Source organism: Porites lutea, chromosome 3 (genome assembly GCF_958299795.1).
Source record: "Porites lutea chromosome 3, jaPorLute2.1, whole genome shotgun sequence".
Classification (NCBI taxonomy): domain Eukaryota; kingdom Metazoa; phylum Cnidaria; class Anthozoa; order Scleractinia; family Poritidae; genus Porites; species Porites lutea.
Genome location: NC_133203.1, coordinates 48363004 through 48389603, shown reverse-complemented (window position 1 = coordinate 48389603; position 26600 = coordinate 48363004). Strand labels below are relative to the sequence as shown.

The 26600-nt window shown below is 38.9% G+C and overlaps 1 protein-coding gene across 1 annotated transcript; it reads left to right on the top strand.

Moving 5' to 3' along the window:
- The first annotated feature begins 577 nt into the window (after positions 1-577).
- LOC140932418 (helicase POLQ-like) lies at positions 578-26021 on the top strand. The gene is made up of 16 exons (XM_073382031.1): positions 578-1243; positions 6039-6110; positions 7522-7594; positions 8252-8349; positions 9214-9324; positions 10097-10245; positions 11700-11936; positions 12560-12701; positions 20601-20705; positions 21169-21370; positions 22089-22237; positions 22901-22999; positions 23366-23542; positions 24463-24576; positions 25205-25339; positions 25941-26021. Exons 1-16 carry the CDS (start codon positions 578-580, stop codon positions 26019-26021), a joined length of 2610 nt encoding a protein of 869 aa, XP_073238132.1.
- The last annotated feature ends 579 nt before the right edge of the window (positions 26022-26600 follow it).

The window sequence follows — 26600 nt, the reverse complement described above, 5'->3', positions numbered from 1 at the left end:
CGTTCACACTTCGTATAATTTATTTGATTTGCCTCTTATAATCATATTTCCCTAACTACAAAGTGCTTCTTTTGTTTGAATGAAGTTAATGAATTTATGCTATATGTAAACACAGATGAAAGATTTGTCGTTGTTAAGTAAACGAACAAGCTAGCAAGCTTCTTTTTGTTTTTCCGAATTGACATGTTTGGACCAGAAATTTTGTAAGTAATCTCTATCTGAGATTCAGAAACCTGTAGAAGAGATATGATTAAATAACTAACTGAGCAAGAATTTAATTACTAGTTGAGCCTAAACTGTGTCTAGTATTGCAGAAATAAAGACTAAATTCCCATCAGAATTGTAAAGTATGCTTTATGTGTATAATAAGCTTTAGCAACTAATTACTTTAATTAATTAAAACCGGGCACCTGTTTATATCTGAGCGCAATGAAGACAATAGTCGTAGAGTGCACTTCTATAATTTGTGTGATAAGCTTATGCCGACAAATTAGTCTAATCGTCCGAAATCTTGAGCTTGGCGCAGGATTTCTCAGTTGGACGAGCAATAATAACAGCACCGTTCTAAAAGGAAAAAATGTCGAGATATCCGCATCGGATTTTAGCGGAAAAACATAAGAGGGTACAAACGCAAAACAGCATAGAGGATAAATTTCTGAAACAGAAATTGGAGTCTTTCTCGAGAGAAAAGCTCTATATTGACAGAGAACTACGACGGATTTCCTTGGCTAGAACAAGTTTGTTGGAGAGCCTTGATAGGTTTAATACAATTCCTAAATCAACACACAAGCGCTTGAGTCTACCTTGCTTAATTGACGGACAGGGAAAAGAAGCTAATCCAAGACCGATAAGCTCATTAAGGAGACATACTATTCCTTCATTCCTGGAAGGCGTGCGCGCTGTAGCAGAGTGTAAGCAATCTCTAAAGCCACGGGGAAGAGAAGATACTTCACTTCAAAGTCGTAAAGGATCCAAGCCTACATTGAGCGCAAACGGTCAAAAAGCAAATTTCGTGCAAGGACTTACTCTTAAAAGTCAACATAAAGATCATGATACTCGTGGCGCAAGTCCAAACAAAATCTCCTTTACAGGACAACCGTATGAAAACAAGTTAAATCAAGAAAAAAAGCGAATTTCACGACAGGCCAGTGAGGAAGAGGAAAAGACGAGGGACCGGCTACAACTTCCTGTATTAGCTGACAGTCCCGCTAAACCCCAGCTAATTACCCCAAAGATAGGTTCAGTAAGACAGCAACACCCCCGGGACGGGATGCTTGCTACAAACCTGAAAAGCAAGTTCCGTCAGATAGGATCCGTTGTTATGGCCACCGCTATTTTACGGGTTGCAAATGAAAAGAAAGCAAAAAAAACAAATTGAGAGAGAGCAAAAACTCGTACGGAGTTTCTGTTGAAAAAAGAAAGTGGAAATTGAGACTGGATAATTGTAGGGTTTTTTAGGAATAATACGAAAGAAAAGGAAGAAGGAAAAAATCGATTTTTTACTTAGCTTTGCACCCAGTTTTTCACAAAATCAACTTCATCATATCAAGGAGATTGGTGCAGGAACGTGTCCTGTTTAATATTCATTTACAAAAGAGAATCAAAGCAAAATATAGGGTGTCAATATTTGCGATTCGGCTCACATTTTTCGGAGCTCGGCTCTGACAGATCGACATGTGTACGCACAAAGCTAACAGTACTTCAAGCTACTTCAAAAAGATATTACCAGTAGGCCGTTCCCGCAATCCTGTGAACAAAAGAGAGTTTAAGCTTCACGTATACGGCAAACGGTAAACGTCAGATTCAAGTTGAAAATCTCAAAATGACCAGTAAAAACTGTTCAAAACAATTTTTACGGATAAAAAATTGCGTGAAACTACTGACTTTTGTGTAGAAATAATGAACAGTAAACGACAAGTAAATGAGAAACTTGATCACGTGGTACAAATTCGCGTTTGCCGCTTGACGTAACGTGAAGCTTAACCTCTCTATCTTGTAACTGTGTTTGCTCACTGGAGTGGACTGCAGAAGTTTTCTGAAAATAAAGGTGGATAGCGCTATCTGACTGCAGGATAAATTAGGGTTTTCGTAATACAGCTGAACCTCTCTACAACAGTCACCTTGGCCATTGTGAGAGGTGGGCGTTGTAGAGAGGTTTAAGCAAGAGTCAATGTAGGGACTGTCCGCCAGAAAAGTGGCCGTTAGTGGAGCTAAGCTCGACTTCACTTTTCCATTGGATAGTGGTGGGTAGCGCCATCCGAACCGTTGAACAACCGAGGTCTCGCGTGTTAATTGAAAAGTTTCCTCTTCTATTAAGGTTCAAGCTCCGAACTATGGAACAAGGTTCTCAATTTGGAGCTGAAATTTCGTAGAGTGCACTCCGCTAGGAACACCTGAAGGAACACAGGCCACAAGAATAGGTGTCTTTCTAAAAGAGGGTCAAAGAAAATGGCTGTGAAAAACAACAGCGACTAACTCTTGAGTGTCCGCTTTAGGGAGGTCTCCTTTGAAAAAGACAGAGAACTAAGATTGATAGATTATGCTTTGTGAATTTACAAGTTATGTTAATTAAAAGACCGCGTGAGGCCACGTACTTATGCTTCAAAGAAAAAACAAATGAACAATTCAAACAATACGTAGTTTACTGTTTGGTTTTAATTTGTACAATATACACAACAATACAAAACTTGTTTATGTGAGGCTTACACCAAAATTTCCCGTGCAGATTAGCTAATGGAGAATGTGGTAAAATGGATCGATACGTACACACGGCTTGCAAACAGATCACTAAAATCTCGGCATTCCACAATCATACGACTCTGAAAACTACTATCTACAATATACATTTGTCGTATGAATATGTACAAGTATGGAATACATGCTTGCCTCGCAATTTCCTTTACATGCAAGTAATCTCTATCGGTGAAATGACTCAGCTTTCAATTACTGCAACAGAGAAAAAAAAAAGCCACTGCCTTTAAAACCTCCAACTTCAAAACATTCTAAGGGGCTGTAAGGAGGGAGGAAGATCCTAGAGGGCGGATCATCCTAGCGCCATATGTTTTCTGTATTCAGTTTACATGCAAAAAGGTTTTACTTGCCCCTAACGCTAGGATCTTCCTAGCTGAGAGGTTGGAAGATCCTAGTACCATGTAAACTGCTTTCACTAGGAAGATCCTAGTATTAGGGACAAACCGCACAAAGATGGCGGCGGCTCGTTCGGTGGTTCAGTGGGTAATCTTCACTCGCTTGGTACGGAACGAAATTTCTGCATGTAAACCCAACGAAAAGTTGTTCCTCGTTCTAGGATCTATATACCGCCCTTCATGTAAACAGCTCCCAACACAAAGAAAAGCCGGGGCATTTGTTTTATTTACGCGATGCGCATGCACCAAACCACAGCATTCACTCGTGTGAGTCTTACTTCACTTTACGCCCAGTGCTCGCGCGCGGGAACACCAATTTCACTTTATGATGAGAGATCGAAGACCAAACCTTCAATACTGAGGTACCTACCGTTACAACAAGCGCCTTTTTATCCTCGTCGCTTACTGTCATGTTCATGAATGCTCTGGTTATTTCAAGTGGCGTGCTTTCGATCGCTACGCGTCTACCACAGAAGGTCTAAACACAAGCATACAAATTATATTTTTTAGGAGTTGCTTTGCTTTATGACTTGATACCCGCTACTGGGCCCTTATCGTTACAATTCGTTTTTGTGCTACCAACCTCTGAGTTTGGGGAGGTATCTTTTCGTTATGCTGTAGAGTCTTTTAAGTCTGCGAAGGAACCCTCACGGGTGACCATTCAAAGGAAAACTATTGAACACTAGTTTTCTGGGTTCTGGGGTGCTGTTTATTATGCTGTTCAACGAGGTTCTAACTTTTGAGTCTGTGAATGAAATCCTGAAGTGTACCTGTTTAAATGAAACTGAGCTGCTTTGCTGTATGTTAAAGCAGTGGGCTTTTCCTCTGTTCAAGGCAGTATTTTAGCTATGTAGTATGTACACAAACTGATACCGAACAGAGTTTTACAATACTTTGGCATCACAGAAAAATACGGACGCTGCTGAGTGGGTAGCTGTTATACGAATTGAGCTGAAAAAAGAGAATTTTTAACGGAGAGCTGAGATTTGAGAGACAGAGTAGCAAGAACTTAACGCTCGATAAAAAGATGGTCAACTATTGAACTTTTTCCAGTAATGTTTTTCCCTTGCGATTACTTACAGTCGTGTTGAGGTCTTCTTGTAATGTGTCATGTGTGATTTCTCTGAAATCAAAGAAAACGAAAAATCATTAGACATGCCAAAGAGGCAAGTTTATTTAAGCCGTCGACTCTCCTGTGAATCTTTACCAAACAGCTGAAATAGTTTTTTTCAGGGAGAGAAATTTCGACGCAGAAATTTTAAGTGTTCAAGACAAAATATACTCCCAAAAATTACGCGATGCGCGTAATTTCATTTACAGGCAGAGTAGGACTCTGGACCTTCTCTTTGCCGCTTCGCCTCCAGACACTCTCTTTTTTCCTTGGGCCTGCCTCTCTCCCAGGCCCCACTCCTTGCTTTTACCTGTCGTGCATGGTATCATGGGTATCATTGCATGCATTGTTTTTCATCTTCCCATGACACCCTACTTTCTTTGTCTACTGCAGGAGAGTGGAGCCTGGGGACGACACAGTTATTTCCGTCACTTCTCGGCAGGATTAGCTCAGTCGGTAGAGCGCTTGACAGCAGAGCGGGAAGTCACGGGTTCGATTCCCGGGGCAGGACCAATACCCAGGGCCTTAAAATAACTGAGTACAGTGATGCAGCTGTTTAAGGGTTCATGTTTTAGTTTGGGTGCTGCTGCAAGACATTTCTGACCTTATTTGGCTATCGTGAATGGTACAACACACTTATTTCAAAATTCATGAGTTCTGTTTCACCTGCTTCAAGTTAGAGTATATTTCAAAGTTCTTCAAATAAAAAGATAATTATTGATATTTAGATATGAACTTAAAATCAGAAGTATACGGCCTATAAATTGTGGATTTAGAAGTTTGAAAGGCATTTTAGTATGTTTTGAAAGCTTTACCTAGTATATAAAGTAAGTCCTGTGGACAGGTCTGAATTTTTTGGGTTAGTATCTTAAGAACAGTAGTTCAGGTCTCAGGTTCATTTGTCCATGGGAATTTTGCGGAAAAATGCGTTTTGAAGCTAGTCAAGCCGTTTTCTAGTCATTGCCTAGCTATAAAGAGCCAAAACTTACCACAAAGCTATTGGCAGGTCATACATTTCACGGCTTTCTGATCCACATTCTAAATATCAGCTTGCGAAGTTCGGACATGTGCAGAAATCAAAATTTCGAGTTTTTGGGTTTAAAAGTGAGACAGCAGTCTTGACTTTTTCTTTTTGCTTTCTTTCCTCCCCTTTTCTTTCGCTTTCATTGCCTCCTTTTTTTTTCTTTTGCTGGGCATTTAGTAGGCTTCATTTTGGTTGGGAGAAGTTTTTGGGAGAGCTTTATGATCTTAGGATTAGATGAAAGGAAAGTAAGTGGGTAGTGTAACAAGATTTTCTTGGAAAATTTTTAGGTCAATGTGACATGTCTCTTTTTTTCCTTTTTCTCCGGTCTCCTTGACTGTCTCATGCTCATTCTAGTATGGTTTGAAAGATCTCTTCACCCTACCCAAGGCAGCGGGTAAAGTTGTCCTTGGCATTTAAAACTGATGACGTCACAAGCGGTAGAAGGGAGCTGGATCTGCAAGGGCAGTTACGGGCAGTTGAGGGGCAAATGGGTTTTAATAAAAGACAGTCCAAATCCAAGCCCTAAGAAGTACCTCTCTAAGGGGCTTTCTTACAGCATGTTCATCAAAGTCTGTGGTTGCCATCAGCCCATTAAAAAATTTATCAATGGAAAATATAGTCTCCTTTGCAGTCATTTTAAGTGTTGTCACGCAACCCTCCTTCCTGCGGAGCGTTGTGTGATGACCCTAAAATCACTTGCGAAGGATACTATGGATAACATTACTTGAAATACAATGTACTTTTTTTCTTTTACCAGGCAAACGCTTTGGTGAACAGCCTTATTGGAGAAAGCCGAATTTCAACATTAGGTCTGCTAGTTGTAGATGAGGTAATTAACAAGGCTAGCATATAATTTACCCACAGTAATAATTATGAATCATGAAACCTGATGGAAATATATCACGGTGACCTAACCTGCACCAGTTCCTCTGAGGCTCCTTATGACAACATTCAGCAAATAAGTTTATGCTCAACTGGACTTGAGGGAACGCTACAATGCTACAACTATCACTAGTTTTAAGCTTTCTTTGACCTTCAGTGTGCAATCTTAAGTGAGTAAACAGAGTGGTTTTTCAAAGTGGCTATTGTATTGTTTTGCACAAAATGTATGCCAGAAATTCATAGCCTACTTTACAGATTTTGGGATACTTAGATGCTCTCCACATTTAAGGGCACTACATTTAAAAGGGTTTCTTTGATTTTAAACCCTCACTCTGGCCAGTAGCTTGATTTGAATTTTTTTGGCAGTGCCTAAAAGTTCAACTCCTCGGCCCCACTTGATTATTTATTTGCGATTTTCGTGCTTGACAAGCCAAAAGACTTTGTCTACAAAGGGGTGTGGAGACCCTTAGCTTCCTATGCAGATAATAGCTTATAGCACATGACCTCCCCTGTGAGTGGCCAAAAGAACTTCTGTGTAGAAGGTTAGGAATCTGCAGCCTGCTGGCTGTAGGGACAAATAAGATAATTCTGGCTGTTGTTAATGATAACAACTAGTAGCATATCCAGTGGGTCGGCTCTGGGGGTGCACACCCTTCAAACAAAACCAGGACTCATTAGAGCAGGGATTTTTGTTTATAAGCCGTGCTTAACTACTGTTCAGCTGAAATTTTCACAATAACATTCATTTGAAAGCATGAAAATAAAACTTGCTTAGCATGCACTTTGCCTTTCAACCATCTCATAACAAGATTGTTCAAATTTGTAACTTTGAAGAAAGCGAGAAACTATTACATGTAACACACCTTCATCACCCTGAGTGCAGAAGATTGGAACCCTGCCCTCCCCCACTCCTCATCCCCATAGGAAAAATCCATCAACTGTATCTCTTTTATGAGTAATCCAATTTTGCTTGGTAAAGGATATTGGGAAAAATGTATCAACAATGCTGTTGTCCCAGGTGCAAAGAAAGTCAGTTTTACAACCTGCCATTCGGGCAAGCTGTAGCTAGCATGTACTAGCCCACAAGTCATTTCAACTAGCCCCAAAACCCTTTTTGATTAGCAGGATGGATTACAATCCTTCTGTAATTTGAATTTCCCCAAAAAACAGCACTTGCCCGTCGGGCAAGTTAAGAACAAAAATCATTAGCTTGATAGCAAAATCCACTAGCCCCGGGCTATCGGACATGACTTTCTTTGCACGCTGTGACCCATTTTTGTTTCTCTGTCAAAATTGGTTACTTAAGTTTTTTTGTGGTCTAAAATCCTTTTAACATCTCTTGTACTGCACCAATTTAGCTGCACATGTTAGGTGAAGCAGGAAGAGGAGCTACGTTAGAGATGTGTTTAGCCAAGGTCCTTTTTGCTTCTTGTAAGTACAGACTTTTCTGCCTCAAAGCAGTTTGAGTTCAGAATGTAAAAATATAAAATATGGTACAGTAGAACCTCGATTTAACGAAGGGCCATGGGCGCGGCAAAATTTGTTTGCTATATTGAGGTTTCATTATAATTATTCAGGTTCTTTTTCATACATTTTACTATTACTTGGGTAAAGAAAATTGTTCATTATACTGAGGACTTTGTTACATGGAGGTTCGTTATTTTGAGGTTCCACTGTATGTAATGTTCTAGTATATACACACTCAGTGATCTTGGTAATTCAAGCAATCTGATTGGTTAGCTATCTCGGACTGTGACGTTATATTCACCGCGCTAGGCAGTGAATATAAAGCAGAACAAAATCGCTGTCGTGAACTGGGTGTTTTGCCAAAGTTTCATAGTGAAGCCTTTTTGAAAATACACGAATATCCAAGTGCTGATGACTTTGAAGGCAAGAAAAGACTTCATGGTGTTCAAACAGCACGATTTATGGTGAAGTGGTTTACTGTAGCTATTCACCTCAGGCTCAGTTAATATTGTTCAATAATCCAATTAATTATTCAACAATATTAACTTCGCCTTCGGCGAATAATTGTTAAATCTACACAGCCATAAAAGTCTTGTTTTTATTTATTTCTTCATTTTATAGCCACTACTCAGATTATTGGTATGAGTGCAACTCTGAGTAACATTGCAGACTTGAAGGAGTTTTTAAAGGCTGAGGTGTATTCAAATGATTTCAGGCCGGTATGACATTATTTTAGTTATGACATTTTTTGAACTGTCCAAAGACTGAGGGAGCTTTCCATTTGTCAGAACTGACCGGCCAGGACATTCCCTTCATAATGAGAATTTTAGTTTTAATGAAAGCTATCCAGTCAGATCAGTCAAATGCTAAATAGTATGCACGAACAAAATCGTTTTTCATCAAAAACTCTTTGAAAAAGCCTCTTTCATTTTCAAAATGAGTGGTGCAGCCATGGTCTGGCCGGCCAGTTCTGACTTTTGGAAAGCGCCCTGAGTAGAAAGTACAGGAGAAACACAAGAGACTTAAGGGTGATGACTTATGACTTAAGGGTAAACATTACAGAAGAATAAAATTGTCAATAAAGACAACTTTCGTATTAATTTATTATTCTCTTCCTATAATTATTTTAAAAAAATGACCACTTGACTAAATTTCCCACTTGAGAAAATGTTCTGTTTTTGTGATTTATTCATATTAAAGACAGTTCATTAACAACAGTTAAAAGGAATGCACTGTGTTCTTAGCTAGGTACAGTATGTGAATGGGTACAATTTATCAATAGAAAGAATAAGAAAGGGGCTACTTTTTCTGTCAAAAATGGTATATAGATGGGTAAGGGGTTGGACCTTGGCGTGGAACCTGCCCCCTTAAAACTTTGATGAAAAACCTTCCTGGTAACAATTTTGGTAGTCCACAAGCATTTTAGCATTTATTTTCCTTTAGTTTACATCCTTCAATGTTTCATTAATTTTTCACCAGGAAATTATCCGGTCCAGTTGTCATGATAACACCTCTATATATTCGCAGCTTTGTTAAAGCATTTATTTGTATTTTAATGTTTGGTTTTTACCACTTTCATTCAGGTGGAGTTGAAAGAGTTTGTGAAGGTGGGGTGTGATATTTATAAAGTTCCAAAAGCTTCGGAAGATGAAGAAGATAATGGCAAACCATTTAGAAGAATTAGTAATAAACAGGTAAACAAATATGGCATTTGCAAGTAGAGAATTAATAAGAGGCTATAATAAGTTTTTATTTGTCCTGTTTTTGCTTTCAGCATGCCATGTTGAACTAAATTTTTTGCAGAAATTCAATTTTGAGGATTGGAATTTTTTGTATTCTGCAAAAACTTATTTTGCAGTTGTGTAAGAATATTTTTTTGGTCTCTGAGGATTTATTTTTGCAAATTTCATCATCATTATCATCATCCTTTGGCCTCCGGAGTGCAGTCGGGACATTCGTAGAGATCTACATAACATACATACAAACATACTTTGGTTAAGGATTTACACAGCCATAGGCTAATGCGGACAAATGTTAACTAATTATTTACAGCGAAAACAAAATAATAGATTCATAAAATACATGTGAAAGTACACGTGCACAATTCCAATCAGTGAATTTTAAGTAAAAATTCAGATGGGTACTGTAATTCTAAGAATATAATATAATTATAAAATCGTCACTTTTCTTCACTTTCATAGTGGTCTTAAATGAAAATTCATAAACATCTTTAGAAAACCTACATAATATCTGTTGAAAATGGCCCTTCTTAGTTGTTTCACTAGTTTCACTACCTACTGGATGCCAGAGGATGAGAGATGAATCTCTTTATCTGCCCGATAGCAGTGACCAGCAAACAGCTGGATTTTTGCTTTTGATAAGACCCGGCCTTGCCTCTACTGCTTGTAAACACAAATGAAGAGCTTTTTCGGCAGGCTAATTTCTGAGACATTGCTTGTTCTACAGGGCCAAAACAAGGAGCTATTACTTCGTGATCCTGATCAGTTACTAACCCTTGTGTTGGAAGTTATTCCTCGGCATTCATGTCTGGTGTTTTGTTCTACTAAGAAGAACTGCCAAAGTGTGGCCTTACTGCTGGTAAAATTTATGCCTAGGTAAAATGGATATAATTTTGCAGCCTCAAGAGATTCTATTCAATAAACGTCAATTCTTAAGGGTTATTAGATAGGTATAAAATTGTGGAGAAAGCATTTGACAGGGCTAACTTTGTAAGCCTGAAAATATCCGTATCCAACTCTGCATATACAGGTATTTTTGTATACTCCTTTCTAATCCATTTTTGCATCCCATCCCGTCGGACGTAGAGAATTCCTCTGAAGCTGGACTTCTAATAGCCTGTTCCAGGCGTCTAAGTAGTGGAGTTGCAGCCCGAAGTCAATCAGAGAGCAGGGAAAAATAAGGAGAAGAAAAGGGGAGAGGGGGAGAGAGGAGGTTCCTTTGCTCGCAACCAGCAACTCAACCCCTTCGCTGTTTTTCCTCTCACATCTGTCCGATCTCTTTGCGTCGTCCCTAAAATCTGAACGCCTGGAACAGGCTAGACTTTAAAGAACCCCTCTCTCCACTAAATCAAAGTATTTTTTTGAAGGGCTTATAGCGTTGGTCGGGGGTGGCGGGGGGGAGGGAAAGAAAAAATATTTTTCTCGCTTCCTCTCAAATCGTCAACGAAAGTAGATTTGACACTCATTCAAAATGTCCCCCCGAAACTGATAGCGCTGGATCTCGACAATCTGAGGGAAAAATAAGGGACTGTGAAATAGTCAATGTTGTCCTTGTTTTAACCTTTTAGGGTCGCTTATTTAAACGAAGTTTATCTTAGACCGCTGTTTAAGACAATCTGTGGACCACTAGATCTGCTTGTGAATGCATGGGTTATTCAAAGTAGAAACTTGGACAGAAACGGTAAATGAACAGATGTTTCCCTATGACAGTACGCTCCTTGTATACTGTTAGGATCAGGGGCAAGCGGGGGGCATGGGAGATGAATAAAAAAAGAAAGAAAGAAGGCAAACGACATAATGAGCAAGAAAACTTGTGAAATAGTCTTGTGTTTTACTTTTTGTAGTAATAATGATAATTCCATTCTTTACCATGAGGGCCCAGTTGTTCGAAGGCCGATTAGAGCTTAACCCGGCTTTCTTTTTCTTGTGTTCAAAATCATTTTCTCGAATAATTTTAGCCCTCTGTTATTTTTAGAGCTTCCAGTCATCAACTTGTAGACAAAAACAATTAAAGCTGAAATGCTTTTTAAGCTTTCAAATCTGAATTCAAATCTTGCACTAACCCTGTGTTATCTTAACCCAGCTTTGAACAACTCCGCCCTGTAGGAAAAATATAGCACTAATGCTAGTGGGGTCGAGCAAATGCGTGAAACAAATACTCTAAAAAATAACAGGGTTAAGAATTCCAGCTGACCGGAGCATGGCTCAGGAACTACCGTGAACAAATACAGCTAGCTGTCACGGCGGGACTAGTCTCCTAGTCAAATAATAGATAAATAATTATTTCCGACATCATCGAACTTTGTAGCTGCATGTTTCTACATTTTCAGGGAAATGTGCCAAGTAAAAGCGAAAGAGAGACATGACCTAATGAAAGCTCTTTACAATGAAGCGAGCGGCCTTTGTCCTGTTTTAAAACAGACTATTCCATTTGGTGTAGCATACCATCACAGTGGACTGACCATGGATGAACGTAAACTCATTGAAGACGGTTATAGTCAGGGTGTGCTGTCTCTTCTCACGTGTACTTCTACGCTGGCAGCTGGGGTTAATTTACCAGCGAAGAGGTTTGATTTCGAAGTTTTGATGAAGTTTCTGTGTGGGTCCGTGGTTACAATACCCTGCTAGCAGAGTCGCTTCGATCTTTCCTAGATGAGTCGAACGGAAGATCGAGGGAGACTCTGTTCGGAGGGTATTGTTACAATCCTAAAGCTTGACCATTGGAATGAAACCTGCTAATAAAATGTAATATTTCCCTGTGGTACTGATTTTTATGCTGTACAAGGTGTCGATTGTAACTTCTGTTTGGGGAATGAAATCCTTAAGGATGACCATTTAAATGAAAGGCTTCTGTACAAGGTTGTCAGTTTTAACTTTTGAGTCTGTGGATGAAGTCTTGAAGTGTGACCACTTAAATGAAAGTTACTGAGCAGTATTTCCTGTGGTACTTCTACTATGCTGTACAAGGTGGTACTAATTCTATGAATTAGAAAGCCTTAATTGTGACCATTCAATCGAAAGATATTGCACAGTACTTTTTTTTCATTCTGTTCACTCTGCTGTGCGTTTTGTTTGTAGCTTTGAACACCATAGGTGAAATCAGAAAATGCACTGGCCCAAATGAATTTGGTATGGTGCCGTTGTCACATACTGGAAAACCATAATTCTCATAACTGTTTGTTATTTTCAGGGTTATCGTCCGTGCTCCTTATGTTGGAAGTGCGTTGCTGAGTCAAAGTCAATACAAACAGATGATTGGACGAGCGGGGCGAGCTGGGATTGACACGTCAGGAGAAAGTATTCTAATCATCAAAGATGCTGACAAACCCAAGGTGAGTGAATGAATGAATGAATGAAGCTTTATTTGATCTCGGGTTTGATGAGGTTGATTAGATCTCTAGCAAAAATGCCAGAGTTGAGAGGCTTTGCCCCCTTTGTAATAGATCCGAAATTGGTGATGAATTCCACTATTTGTTGAAATGTACTCACTCATCACTTTCTCATATAAGGGCTATCTTCTTGGAGAGCCCATACTCGATAAATAGTAATTTTACGAATATGTCTTGCAAGGCACTATTTTTATATATCATGTCTATGTGTGATGAAAACATCATAAATCTTAGTGCCTCTTATATTGAAAATATTCTAAATTGTTATATATCCGAACTCTAATTTAACTTTCTTACCATACGAGTAGCGTAGAAGCTGTACATAGCCAAGTACTTTTTCTTTTTATGTTAATATTCAATCTATAGTTGTGGCTCCTTTCTTTCTTACTTAACTTTTACTTTACTTTGTTTCATTTGTAATTATATTGATTGTTTTGGTACTGTGAAGATTTCAGTACCAAAACAATCAACATAATTGTCGAAAGTCAATATAGTTGCTAATAAACCGAGAAAAAAAAATAATAATAGAGAAAGAAAGGGAAATCCAAAAACTTGTTTACAGTATAAAGCCTTAAATTACGTGATATATCTATTTACAATAAAAAGCCTAATTACATAATAGAATATGGATATTATTGAGAATTAGCCAGAACTTTGGCTGGCGGACTGCTTCTTTAAAAGCTGACAATGTACTTAGGTAAACTTAACCCGGTGTCCAGTCGGTAAACATTAGGAAGCTTTGGCAGCAACGGCGACGGAAACGAGAACGTAACTATTTTCAAGGTCAATTGCATTCTTACTAAGATAATCACTGACAAAAAAATCACTAAAAAGGGGGAAAATTAAATAGCGTTCACAATGTGTTAATGACGAATATTTGTATAATAGTTGAATAATAGTTGTAAATAATAATAGTTCTAAATAATATCAGTTGTAAATAATATTTTAAGAGGAGGCCTCCAATCACCTAAGGGTGGTTTTATTTAATAGTTGCCTCAATAGTTGTAAATAATATTTTAAGAGGAGGCCTCCAATCACCTAAGGGTGGTTTTACGGAGATTCCTCTAAAATGAAGGTCAAAACCTCAAAATACATTAAATAACATACAGCTAAAAACTGAGACTACAACTAAGGTTTAACACTATAACTAAGATTAAACATACTAACTACGGTTCAACTGATTTAATAAAAACTGTTTTAGTTTGTGTTTAATAATCGTTTTTGGCATCAAAAGCTAGAACGAAGATTAAAATACTTACTTCGGTTAAAAATGGTGTGATGAAAACTGTTTGATATTAAGCAAAGCAACAACTCTGCATGTTCTTTTCACTTGATTCGCCCTGTGCGTGATGAGGAAGTGAAATTCTGTAATGTGACATCTCATAGGGGACGCAGATGTACGAAAATGAAATTTTGCTCCTCTTTCTGAACTTGTATGCGTCCGTAATAACTTGATTCCAAGAGAATTCACTTGATATTTGATATACATGTATCACGCGAGTTGGATATCGCTGGATATTGCGGGCCTCGTTCTCTGTTTGCAAAAAGAACTCATAATATTTAGTTATATTGACCTCATGCGTGGTCAATAACACATACGTGTATATCTTGACTAGTCACTCGTGGTAAGTGACGCATGTATATTTTAGCTAACATCAGCGCTGCTCCGTTGGTAAATAAAAGTGCTGAATACGCAAATCGTTGACAGGTTGATGCACAGCTCGTGATGAGAACAAAAGAGATCGAAACAGTTAGGATGTACAACCCAAACCTGCACATTAAAGAGCACAATGGTATTTTCGAGCTGGCCTCAAAGAAAAAATGACTACTTCTACTGACGCTAATCTATCTGCGACATACCCCACAGTAATTTTTTGACGAATTATATGGCAAATGTTAGCAAACTATTTTCTTGTCCTCTCAAAAGGTTGTACTGAAAAAAAAAAGGTTATAGATAATGTTCTTCTGCAAGAAGCTTTCCATTGTTCATTCGATGCTTCCAAAGTCACTTTATACAAGTTCCGCTGGCTTTTATTCCACTGTTACTGTAAACGCTCGTGGTCATTTTAGGAATCTGTGAAGGCAGCCAGCTGGATGAAAATATCTCTAGATGTTGTTGCAACTTGGTCCGCTGCTGATCCTCCTAACGCTTCTAGAACTTGAAGGTTCCTTCGTCATTCCCGGTGCTTCGTTCGCCTCCGTCTTTCTTTTTGTTCCGTGCAAAAACAAGACAATTACAGTGAAATAAGTTTTAGAAATAGCCTCAACATGGCCGTTTCTACTTTGTAACTATATTTAAATTTTATAGTTTAATCAGCAGATTATATTCGTCGATTCATTGATGTCGCTAAAAAGATGATAGTTTATAGGGTAACACAATAACTGGTAATCCAGCCGTACTTCTTGGTTAACAAATAAGGACAGTAACAAATGATTAAGATAAGCTTAACCGGTAAGAATTCCAACTCATGACTGGAGGCAACCCATTTGGCTATTTACAAGCGTGGCTAAGGATTTGAACTTGGGACTACCTAGAACAAATTCAGCTAGCGGTCAGGGCAGGAATAGAAATCGGGGCCTTGGATTGCAAGTTTAACTCTCTAACCGCTCGGAAACGCTACCTCCTACGTGGTCAACATAGGCGCGGCAGGCATACTGCAAACTTTTTTATGCTTCTAGATTACTGATACGTTTTAGAAATAGTCTCAAGTCCAAGCGTACGCAACGACACCCCAAATTAGTTAGTTTATTCTGGTCTAAATGATGTGGAGCTTTGTTAGGTTGTGTTTGTGGTTGTGTTAAAAGGGTCGGAAATTATTTGCATCCACATTTATGTTGTAGAGCTCTAGGGGAACTGGATCTGTAACAATGTTTAAGCTCAATGTAAGAGCCCTTTTAGAGTTAGCAAATTATGTGAAAATTTCCTAGGAACTGAAACTCTTTACATTTTTTTAAAATGACATTTTGCCACTTGCTTTCTGACCTATAGCGTAGTAAACCACGGCATTTTTGAAGTTTGGTTATGTGGAAGAAATGTAAAATGGTGCTTACTCTTCACTTAAAAACAAACTGTTTAACCATTTTCAAACAAAACAAAGCAAAGCGAACCAAGCAAACAATGGTATCAACAACAACAACAACAACAACAACAACAATAAAACAGCTAACATTCACCAAGTGACTTAAAAAATCTAGCGTACCAAATGCATATCATTCTTCTTGTTCAACGGGCTGTCTTCTTCTTCTTCTTCTTCTTCCTCCTCTGGGTATTCCTTCCCTCCGAGACTGTTCATCGCCGCCTTGACGGTTTCCATTAAACCTCGACCTCGTTAAGTTCCTGCTTTTCTCTATCACGTACAAAAAGAGAATTTGAAGAACACAGACTACAAAAGTAAACACAACTATCAAGATACATGTGTCCATGATGGACTGCATTTTGCTCCAAAAAGCGCGAGTTTTGCACTGGGGACTCGTAAATTTGCAACTGGTTGCGGGGCTCGTTTGTTCCACTCATCAACCCAAGCCGGGGTCAATTTTTAATAGTTTGGTGGGGTAAGGAAAGGCTTAATAAAAAGGAAATGCTTATCATTTTCAAATCATGAAATCATGAAAAAGAAATTCCATAGAATAACATGTTCAAGCCTCGGGGGGGCTAGTTCTTCCCCTAAATACCTGTACGAGTATGCGTCGCCAAATGAGCTCGTTAGTTTATTACTCACGATCTAGAACGGGTCTAACTTTCCCAGCATTCAGCAGGGTTCTTAGAACGGTGTAGTGTGCTGTAGAACGAGGTATTGAAAATTTGCCTGTTTCTAGGACGAGGTATCTTTCATCGAGGATCCAAAATTGGAGACCTGAGCAACATTTACCCACCCAGAACCTACTCGAGTTAATACCCCCGGGCCTCAAGTCAACTCCCGATAAACCGTGTGTAGCTTTTGATCTTCTCATTTACCGGACCTTTGTAAGATTATCTTTTGAGGGATTACTTCTAGTACTACTTGGAGTATGGTAACATTTCCTCATGTTATCACGTTCACGGTTTGTATACTTGTTTATCGACCATATGTGTTCCGATTCCAGTCACGTGATAAAGTACAGGTTTCTTTCAATTTTCACGCTATTCGAATGTGCATGAACGCATAACCTCCCAAACGACAAAGGAAATAGTTTCTCTAAATAAACAACAGTTTCTCTCAGATTTTATCCGAAAACGAATATTTTTTACTTCAGATTGGCCATCCGCCCACACCCCGAATCCGATGATAAAGGCCGCCGAAAACACAACATTTCGAGTGGACACGTGACATTATCCTGTCGCGCTGTTTCCACCTGACTCCTCTTTTAGGCCTAATAGCACGTCTCTAATAGCAAGTCAATTTTGCTTGTATAAAGTTAAATGTTCAAGCGCATGCTTCAATTAACTCAGAAGACTACTTAGCACAATCAGAATGGTTAATTTCAGGGGAATCTAACGACTTTCTTCGGTAAACATGGTAAAATAAATGTTCGAAGGGGCAAATATTAGGGACCTTTAGCATCAGGTTTTTCGTGGGAAACGGCAAACCGCAAACCGCAAACCGCAAAATGTCACGTGACCAAGGCCTTGCGGTCACGTTTGCAGTTTGCAGTTCACGTTTGAACCGCAGGAAGGGCTTCCAGCGGTAAGTGATTTACGGCAAGGTTTTTTGCCACAAAAAATTGTACAGCCTCGCGTTTAAAGGTATGAACGAGCTTTTTGTATCCGTCTGCGATGTGTTTGTCGGATTTTTGATCTCGAATCAATGAATCATTGCTGAGTTTTGGGCGATTAAAGTGATGCACTTTCGACTTGATGAAAACAACATGGCGGCCGTAATCAATGCCGGAACGCGTAGTTCAAATCAATTTTATATTCCTTTCTGCCGTACTAACAAAGGAAAGTATTCTGTTCCAATCCAGAGTTAAATTTTTTTTTCTATCTTGTTTCTGAATTCATAACTTAACTCAGTCTCTGTTTGGTTCCTATTTTTAACGTATCACTCCGAGAATATCATTTTATTTTACTTATCTCTTTTAGACTGGGGAGCCCAGGCTTCATAAAGCCTTCTGGTTTCCTCTGGGCTCCCTTGCAACCTTACAATTCCTATATGTATTCTTGCATTGTACTGTATTTTGGCTAAATAAAAATGAACTGAACTGAACTGAACTGAACTGAACGCCTTGCTAAAGTTTGAAATCTCGGCAACGCGAAACTGCAAGCCTAGAAATTTCTGAAGCTCGAGAAAGGCTAGAAATTTCTGGATTACCATTCCATTCGTCCATGATATTCGCGGAATTTTTCTTCTAATTTACGAATGGATATTGTGGTTTTCAGATTTTATTATCAAGATATTGTGATTAATATTGTAAAAGGCCTCCTTAAAATTTCGGTATTAAGACAAAACGTGCCCTAGAATATTCCAATGAAAGTACGTCTACTACACGTCCGCGAACTCTTTTGACCGGACCGGCAACATGGTAACTGAAAGTTTTGGATGAGACGAAAGAGCCACCTAAAAATCCCGGGACGACCAAGGTTGTCCTAAGACATCCGGAGAGAAGGATAAGATAAAAAGGGATAAGAAAAACGCGCGGGAGCTGTACTGCACGTGCTGCACGTGCTGCACGTGCTGCACGTGTACTGCACGTGCCGACTGCGCTACCATCTTGTTGTAAAGCTTCTCATTTCATATTATCCACAAGAACATACAGTTTCCGTTTCCTTTCGACTTATCCTTTCGTTCCCTGAGAATAGTTAGTATGCCCAGGGTGATTAATAAAAACCCGAATGGTTCAGGGTGAGTGAATGGTGTTGTTTTTTGATGTATATATTTTTATATGAAATATCACTTCATCAGCTATCTATGCCTGTAGGAAGATGGCACCTACTTTTGAGACTGTAAAAAATCCTATGATGTGACCATTCAAATGAAACCTGTTGGGCAGCACTTTCACATGGTGCTCTTGGTTTTAAGCATTTTTACTAAATGAAATTTGGAAATTTTGTGTAATTTTTTTTTTAGGCACTCACGTCTAAGAGTGAATTAGAAAAGGTTAACACTCGGAACAACCGCGGCGCCGGTTTACCCAAGTGCTACGCGGCTTTACAAATAGCTATGCTTGTCAACTTGCGGTTATCGGTACCCACAGTGAATCTAAGCTGAGCTTGCAGACTAGCATTTCCGCCGCAATCAGAGTATTAAACACAGGTCACCAAACATTAGGTGACTGAAAATTACAAATTCAGTCGTACTGAAGCAAAATTTGAGAACGCCATTGCAAGTTCAGCATGCATTACTACATGATTACACGCTATAAGCTGCGTGCAATGAAACTTTGAGGGTGTTTTTAGCGTGATAGTGCACTCTTTTTCAGGTTAAGATTAAGGAAGTTCTAAAGCGACAGATAAGCTAATCTAATAGAGTATGAAAACTGTAATAGAAAAGCGCCCATTATGTTTCAGTCGCGTCCGACTTTTGACACCTCGACCAAAGGTCGGACTCGTTTCAATCACTGACAACAGGAAACTGATAGATAGATAGATAGATAAAACCTTTATTTGAACGTAAAATTATTTCGACCAGATAAGGCGAATTGGGGACACTAAATAAACTATACTATTGAAATGCTAAAAACGAAACAAAGCGAGTAGACTTGCCCACAAGTCGAGTTTTCTGAGCGACGAAGTCGGGAAAACGGCCGATGACCCAGTGGTAGAACGGACTTCCTGAAAGTCTAGAAACTGAACCTGTTTGGATCTCTCTCTTGTGAACGTGCAGCCGCGTTTGTTTGATCTAGCCGCAGTTTTTTGCATGGTAACAAGAGGCTCGCCTATGCCTTCGCCTTCCTCGTCAAAGGAAGTGTTCTGAAGAAGACAAGGGAATTATTCAGGGACTCAACACCTTATTTGTTTGTTTTTAATTTTTTCTGTTTGTTTTTTTTTTTTTTCTGTCATGTAGACTCGATTTCCTCCGTTTTCTCGATTTCTCGTCTTCCCTTGACTGGTAATCGAGCCTACTGAAAGTGGTGCGAGAACTTACTGTGTATGAACCCAGCTATTTTTATAGGTTGGATCTGAGTGTGTCGTATCCTTGTAGAAGAGTAGTCATGCACCAGTTTTGAAACTCACAGGTTTATTCCGTACACTGTAAACTGCTTACTGTACACTCCTGAACACTGTAGACTCCGAGAATCCAAAAAACCTGGTAACTTATTCTGCTCTATCTTGATGGTTTTAGTTTATAAACCTAGTAAAAACTAACGAAATAAAGTTCAGACGTTTCAGCGACACCATGACGCCAATATCATTAGTTTTTGCATGTATATACTTACAAAATAATGTCCTTCCGAGTTTATTTACACTTCGTCGCGCTATTTAACCGCCTTTAAGCCCCAGTATTCACATATAAATTCTCCATACTGATCTCCATACATTTCTTAAAAGAATTAGTTGAGAGAGTTTGATAACAGATCAAAGCATTTTCTCTTTAGTGATCATTTTATTAACTCTCATAACCATTCATCTTTGCAACATATGGATATTGTTAGGAGAAAATTGATGTTGGTCACCCTTGAGACTTAAAGGGTTAACATGTCCACGCTGTAACGCTTTAACTTTGGGCGGAATGCAAAAAACGCTCATTCAAAACTTTTCAAAAATAAAAGAGGTCATTATCGATGCAAGGGCTAGCACATTCTCTCCTGAGGAGATCTTGTTTATGAAAACAAGAAGTAAGAATCCTCTCATGATGATGAATGGTCATTTACGAGTATAACTACCAATACTGACCTCGAACGAGGTTTTCATAGTATTTGTTACAGATTAGTCACCTGTTCTCAGGTCCTTTGGAGAGCTGTCGCAGCAGCTTGCTGCATCAAAATGGCAAAGGGTTACGGGTGTTGCTTCTTACCCTTGTTGGATTAAAGGTAGGCCTAATGCTCGTCAGTCAAGGATTTGAAATGTTATGTGAATATGGCTGGCTGCCCATTCTTCAGGTGTCGGGAAAATAGGCCAAGCCGGAAAAATGTGCGGAAAGTCGTCGGCAAGGAAAGTCAGTGCGCCATGTGCCTCATAACTCCACGTACACACTCTAAAACAAGGCGAACATCCCAGGCCTACTGAATTCACGAGTTAATGAATACGGAAGGGTAGGAAATAGGCTCTGCGGTTCACGTATTTCTAGTTTTAATTAATTAAACGTTTAAACCTTTGAAAGGGACCACCAAAAGAAACTGTAATAGAACAGGTGATCAATTACCGGAACTGAGAGCTTAAGAGCTGTAGTAATTGAAATTTCTCACTTTGTATATATTTCCTTTCTCACTACCCTAAGCCTTGATATCTGTGTTGATAAAAATATTAGCTTTCCGTCTTTCGTTTCTTAAACAGCTTTGCTCAACTGTTGATGAACTTAAGCAGTTCATGCAGAAAACTCTGCTGTTTGTACAGTCACCTGCGCAGTCAGTTGACATAGAAAAAGAGCTTGAAACATCACTTGAGTCACTACAACAACTCGGACATGTTATAATAACTAACACAGCACAGAGCAGGAATATAGAAGTCACCCATCTGGGACAGGCCACATTTAAAGGTGAGTTTCTTAGCGGCAAATACTTGCGGACGTGCCCTAGTACAGAAATATACCTTAAACTTCCGCTGATAAGCGCTGGGATTATACAACTTCGTAAGTGGTATGGGGGAGGGGGGGGGGGGGGTGGCTTATATCCGGGGGTTTTATAACCGGACTAAAAATGCGTTTCAAAACAAGCTATAAAGCAGTGCTGATCAAAATACCTTGTAAATTCAGTCATTTTTTTAAGGTTCAAAACGTCGTAAAAAAATGAATTCATGTTGTTTTAAGCAGCTATATCACGATCTTTCGGTTTTACATCAAAATCCTAGTAACATATTGGAAAGCCTGAAATAACTCTATTACTGTACCTCAACTTTAAGCGTGTGTCTTTTGCCATCAATAACCAGGATGGAAATGGATTGCAAACCGTGGAACAATTTGGGCCAGCTTTTGCAAGTTAAACCATTCTGTTGTAAAAAAATGACCAAAAAGCGATCATGCCATATTTCCTTTCGATAAAATGATTTGATATCTTTTGTTTGGAGTTCCTAATTTAAGAAGAGATGACTGAGTTATAATTTTAGGTCCGTTTTCACCAAAAAATGTGGAACTCGCCTTGACATGGGTCCTTCAACTTTAGCGGGCAGTCTCAGAGACATAAAAACACAATTTAAGCAACCGCTGCTCCTTGACATCGTTAATTGCACTTATGTGTGTGGCAACATTGCCTTTACAGGGTGCATCGATGTGGAGAGCAGTCCTGTGATCTATCGCGAGGTAACAAGAGCATTGGTACTAACCAATGAACTGCATCTGCTTTATCTTGTGACGCCGCTGGACAATAGGGATTCAGTTGAGCCCCAATGGATGACTTATTTTAAACAGGTACGGATCAGACAGAAATGCGCAAAGAAATCAGCCGGAATGTAATGAAAATTACGCGTCGCGTAGAAAGGAATCCTTTAAACTTAATTTAAAAACCAGAATGTAGATGTTCCAACCAATGATTTGCTTGCACCCTCATTGAACAATGAGGTCAATGACGTCATCCTCTGTCTCTACCAATATTTGAAAGAGGAAACAAATTATCGCCTAGCCTGAATTTCAACCGATTACTTCGAGTCGTTATTACTCCCTCGAGGAGAAAACGACTCGAAGCAATTGGATGATGTTTAGGCTAATTGTCACCGGAAGTTTTTTTTTTGTTAAAAAAACTTTGACTTTAGTGGGAACGAGTTTGTCTCAATGGGATGGTGGAATTTACGGTTAACGGTAAACATTTTGGCTTTTTACGGTCAACAGTCACTATTTCTTCCCGTTATATTAACAGACACCTGAACAAAATCAGATGGTTTTAAAATATTAAAATTAGGTTCCATATTAGTTGAAAAACCTTTTTAAGGACGGTAGTATAGGTCTCTAAGGATTTTTTTGAGTGGAAAAAGAGGCAGAAATAGGGTCCATCGAACACGTGGCTACTTTTGTATCTTTGTAATGTCTTTTGTGATCATGATTGTCTCGTTCACGTCTTATATGATTTCATTACAGGTGTTGTCTTTGGGTGATTCAGAACAGCGAGTGGCTGAATTGGTTGGAGCCACAGAAAGCTTATTATCGAGAAGAGCTACAGGTCAACGGGTCAAGAAGGTACAAGACTAGTATTGCTCTTTTCTTCTCGAAAATTTGCTTTCTTCTTTAGCCCCTCTAACTTGCCTAATCGTGTAGCATTCTACACAGACGTTTTTTGGGCGTGTCAAGCAATCGATGGAAAAGGATTTTGTGACGAGTCAAAAGAGAGTTTATCAAGGCGCTTGAATCTTATGTTGGTCTTTGTCATACAATCTTTTAACTTTGTCATGCTTTCTGTTTTAGTATTTTCTCTTGTCATTTAGGGAGATTGGTAGCTGGCAGGGGGTTACCAAGGGAACAAAATAACTGCCTTGGGGGCACTTAAGTAAAGAAACCAGTTATCGTGAGGTCATCGCTAAAATCCTGTCTTGCCGCTCTTTGTAGGACGACAGTGAAGAAGCTTCCGTCAAGAGGTTCTACTTAACTCTCATCCTGTACAAACTGATGAAAGAGAACACCATCTGGGACGTTGCTAGTTTGTTTAACGTGACACGAGGATTTGTGCAGAATCTTTTAACTTCAGCCTCATCATTTGCTTCATGCATGGTGCATTTCACTCAGGTACGTCTAACCAGTATTAGTAGGATTAATCGCCCATTACGAGAATAAACCACAAACACCGGTATTTCAGTAAACTGACTAAATAATGGCCTCGTCTTGCAAACTTGCGAAAAAAGAAATAATTCAAGTCCAGCCTCACAAATTCGGTTTTTTGAATTTCGATAGTTTGAGCCCAATTCTTCCTACTTCACCTTTCAGTAAACGAACTAAAATGGCAACTTCGCATGCTAAATGATCCTGTATGTTTAACAAAACATTAAGGCCGATGCGAACTCTACATCTACTGGACTCTTTATGCGGAATTATCGTTTTCCAAAGATTGAGAAATGGTATATCTTTGATTTTGCAAACAGAAAGTGGTGAAAGTTTGGTTAGTGGAAAATGCGAATAGAACGTTATATTTCCAGCTCTTTAGTGGGAGACTTTGTTTTTACAGTTACCGACGGGCTGAAAATTCCACGAATGCGAGTTTTAATCGAGTTTCCTAAAGCCATAACAGGTTATCACACTGCCCCGGCGGTCAGAGGTATAGGAGATTCAAACAGCCAATCAGAACTCGAAGTAAAACACGTGATCCGTGTTAAGCGCGGGAAAACGCGGGCGACTAAGTGACGTTTGGATTTGTTTTCAGTTCTGATTGGCTGAGAAAGTGGCAGGAGATTTTAAGCTAATCACAAACTGCATTAGTATACAAAACTAAACGAAATACTCATTCACGGACAGTCCTTTTGTCTCCAAAGATACAAGAATTCATACATTCCTTATCTGTATGATTCGGACAAATCCATTATTCGAACAGCTGAGTCTCTGTCCGTTTGGTTTCCATATTAATGAGGTTCAACCGTTTTTGAAAACTGTTCTACAATGATTAATGACAACAGGAACTGTATGATTTATGACCTTGTGATGTCACTCTACAGGAGCTGCAGGAGTTTTGGGGAGTGAATTTACTACTTGAGGCCATGGTTAAGAAGTTATCCTACACTGCTGCCTTGGAGCTTGTTCCGCTTATGGAGGTTCCTGGTGTCAAGCAGGTCAATAGAGATTTATTTCTTTCGCTTCCAAATAAAGGTCCTTTCCGTGAACTGTTTTTTTCTGGGAGGGTGACGCGGGGTCGGGTAAGGGGACTAGTAAAGCCGTATAGAAATGCATCTGCTTCTTTAGGTTCAACTAACAGGGGTCGTGACGGGTCAAGTTTGTCCAACAGTGGTGAAATCTGCAATCAAGTCTCCTGAATTAGTTCTTAGTTGCCCTAACATTTGAAGCACTTGATGCTAATTTTGCTTTTTTAGTACTCTTTTTGCATAGAAGAGTACTTGTTTTCAAGTCACTTGACGTAATAACGTAATATAAAATCTGTTTTTGTTACCACCACACAATATCCAAGTCGCTCAGTTATTTCAAGGCTGTTATATTATGCATTATTACATTTCGGGTTAAAAAAATATTGTTGCATTTTTCGTCAAAAACTTGTTCCATTTTGCGTTAAAACGTTGGTACGTTGTGGGTCAAAAGTTGTTACATTTCGGGTTAATGTTACGTTTTGCGCCAAAAGTTGTTACATCTTGTGTTATTGTTGCATTTTACGTCAATTGTTACATTCTGTTCTTACGGCTACCTGATTGATCAGTAGTGATGATTATATTTCCTTGTTCTCCGTAGGCTCGTGCACGGCAGTTATTCAAGGCAGGCTATAAAAGCCTTAACAGTCTGGCCTGGGCCGATGTTAATTCCCTTATGGCTGATATTGCGCACCTGTCAAGACGACAAGCCAATCAGATCGTCTCAGCTGCTAAGGTAAAACCGGTTGAACTAGATGGATCTCTTGTTGCTGTTCGTGGTGTTGTGGTGTTGAGCGTACACACCTACACACTCTTTATATATTGCTTTTCTGAAAAATTTACAAGTTTTGCACACCGCAAATAGCAATGGCTAATCTAAAGCGGGACGTGCTCACGAAGCCAATTACAAGAGAGGAAGAATAAAAAAAAATTTAAAGAGACATGTTACAGGATTTTTTTGTGTGTGTAATTTCAGGAGAATCTATATGAGGCTAAGGTTAATTTAAGTTTGCTTGATTTTTCACTCAAACAAGTGTGAGCCAGTTGTCCGTTAGCCTGCGTGGCAAGCGCCGGTTAATGTTTTTTGGTTAGGTTTTATATACGCAAAATTTCGTCCTTCACCCTGACAAATTTAACAAAACCGGCGCCTGTTACGCAGGCTAGTTGTCCGTTTGACGACAAAACAAAAACAACAGCGAAAGGGCAGGAAGAAAATGTTAATGTGAAAATAATCTTTAAGTTACCAGATTTCAAAAGCTAGAGGTGATTGACCTCGCTAATAAGAGAAAGTTTAGAACCGGGAAATGGCAGTAAAATGGTATTTATTTTGTTTTTAGATGCTCTTAGAAGAGAAAGCTGACGCTTTGCGGGAAGAAGCAGAAGAGATGACAACTGTTCCAGAGAAACCGAACACATAGGACAAGTGATTTTCATGCCTTTAACTGAAGAAGTGAAAAGAAAAGAAAATAGTAATTATATGTTTATTGCAGAAAATGATAATTATAAGTATATCAGGGTTTTAGAGCACAGAATCGCCTCTGATACGAACGGCTCTACATGTGTCGAATTGCTGAAAGAAAATGAATGCTTATCAAAGTTATTGTTTACTCAATTCACATAAAATTAACGCACATAAGATAAACTATTTTTCGAATTTGACTTTGTAATATGTATGAAACTATTATATGCTCTATTTATTTTTTCATATAAGACGCGGAATTATTTTTTTGTCAGGACAGTTGAAAGCTTTCACACCAACTTAGAATGTTTAGATTGAACAAAGGGTAAATCAGAGTGGATTTTAATACATAGTTATAATTCTGAGCTTGAATTCGTAGTGACATGGAGTTACGATTGAAATGACAAACATCAGTTAACTACTTCTATGAGGGGGGAGCAAGTTTATTGAAGAGTATATCGAGAACAACAAAACCTAAGTTCAATCTGTGTTAAAGACATAAAACGATATTTACGAACCAGATTTTAACAAATACCAA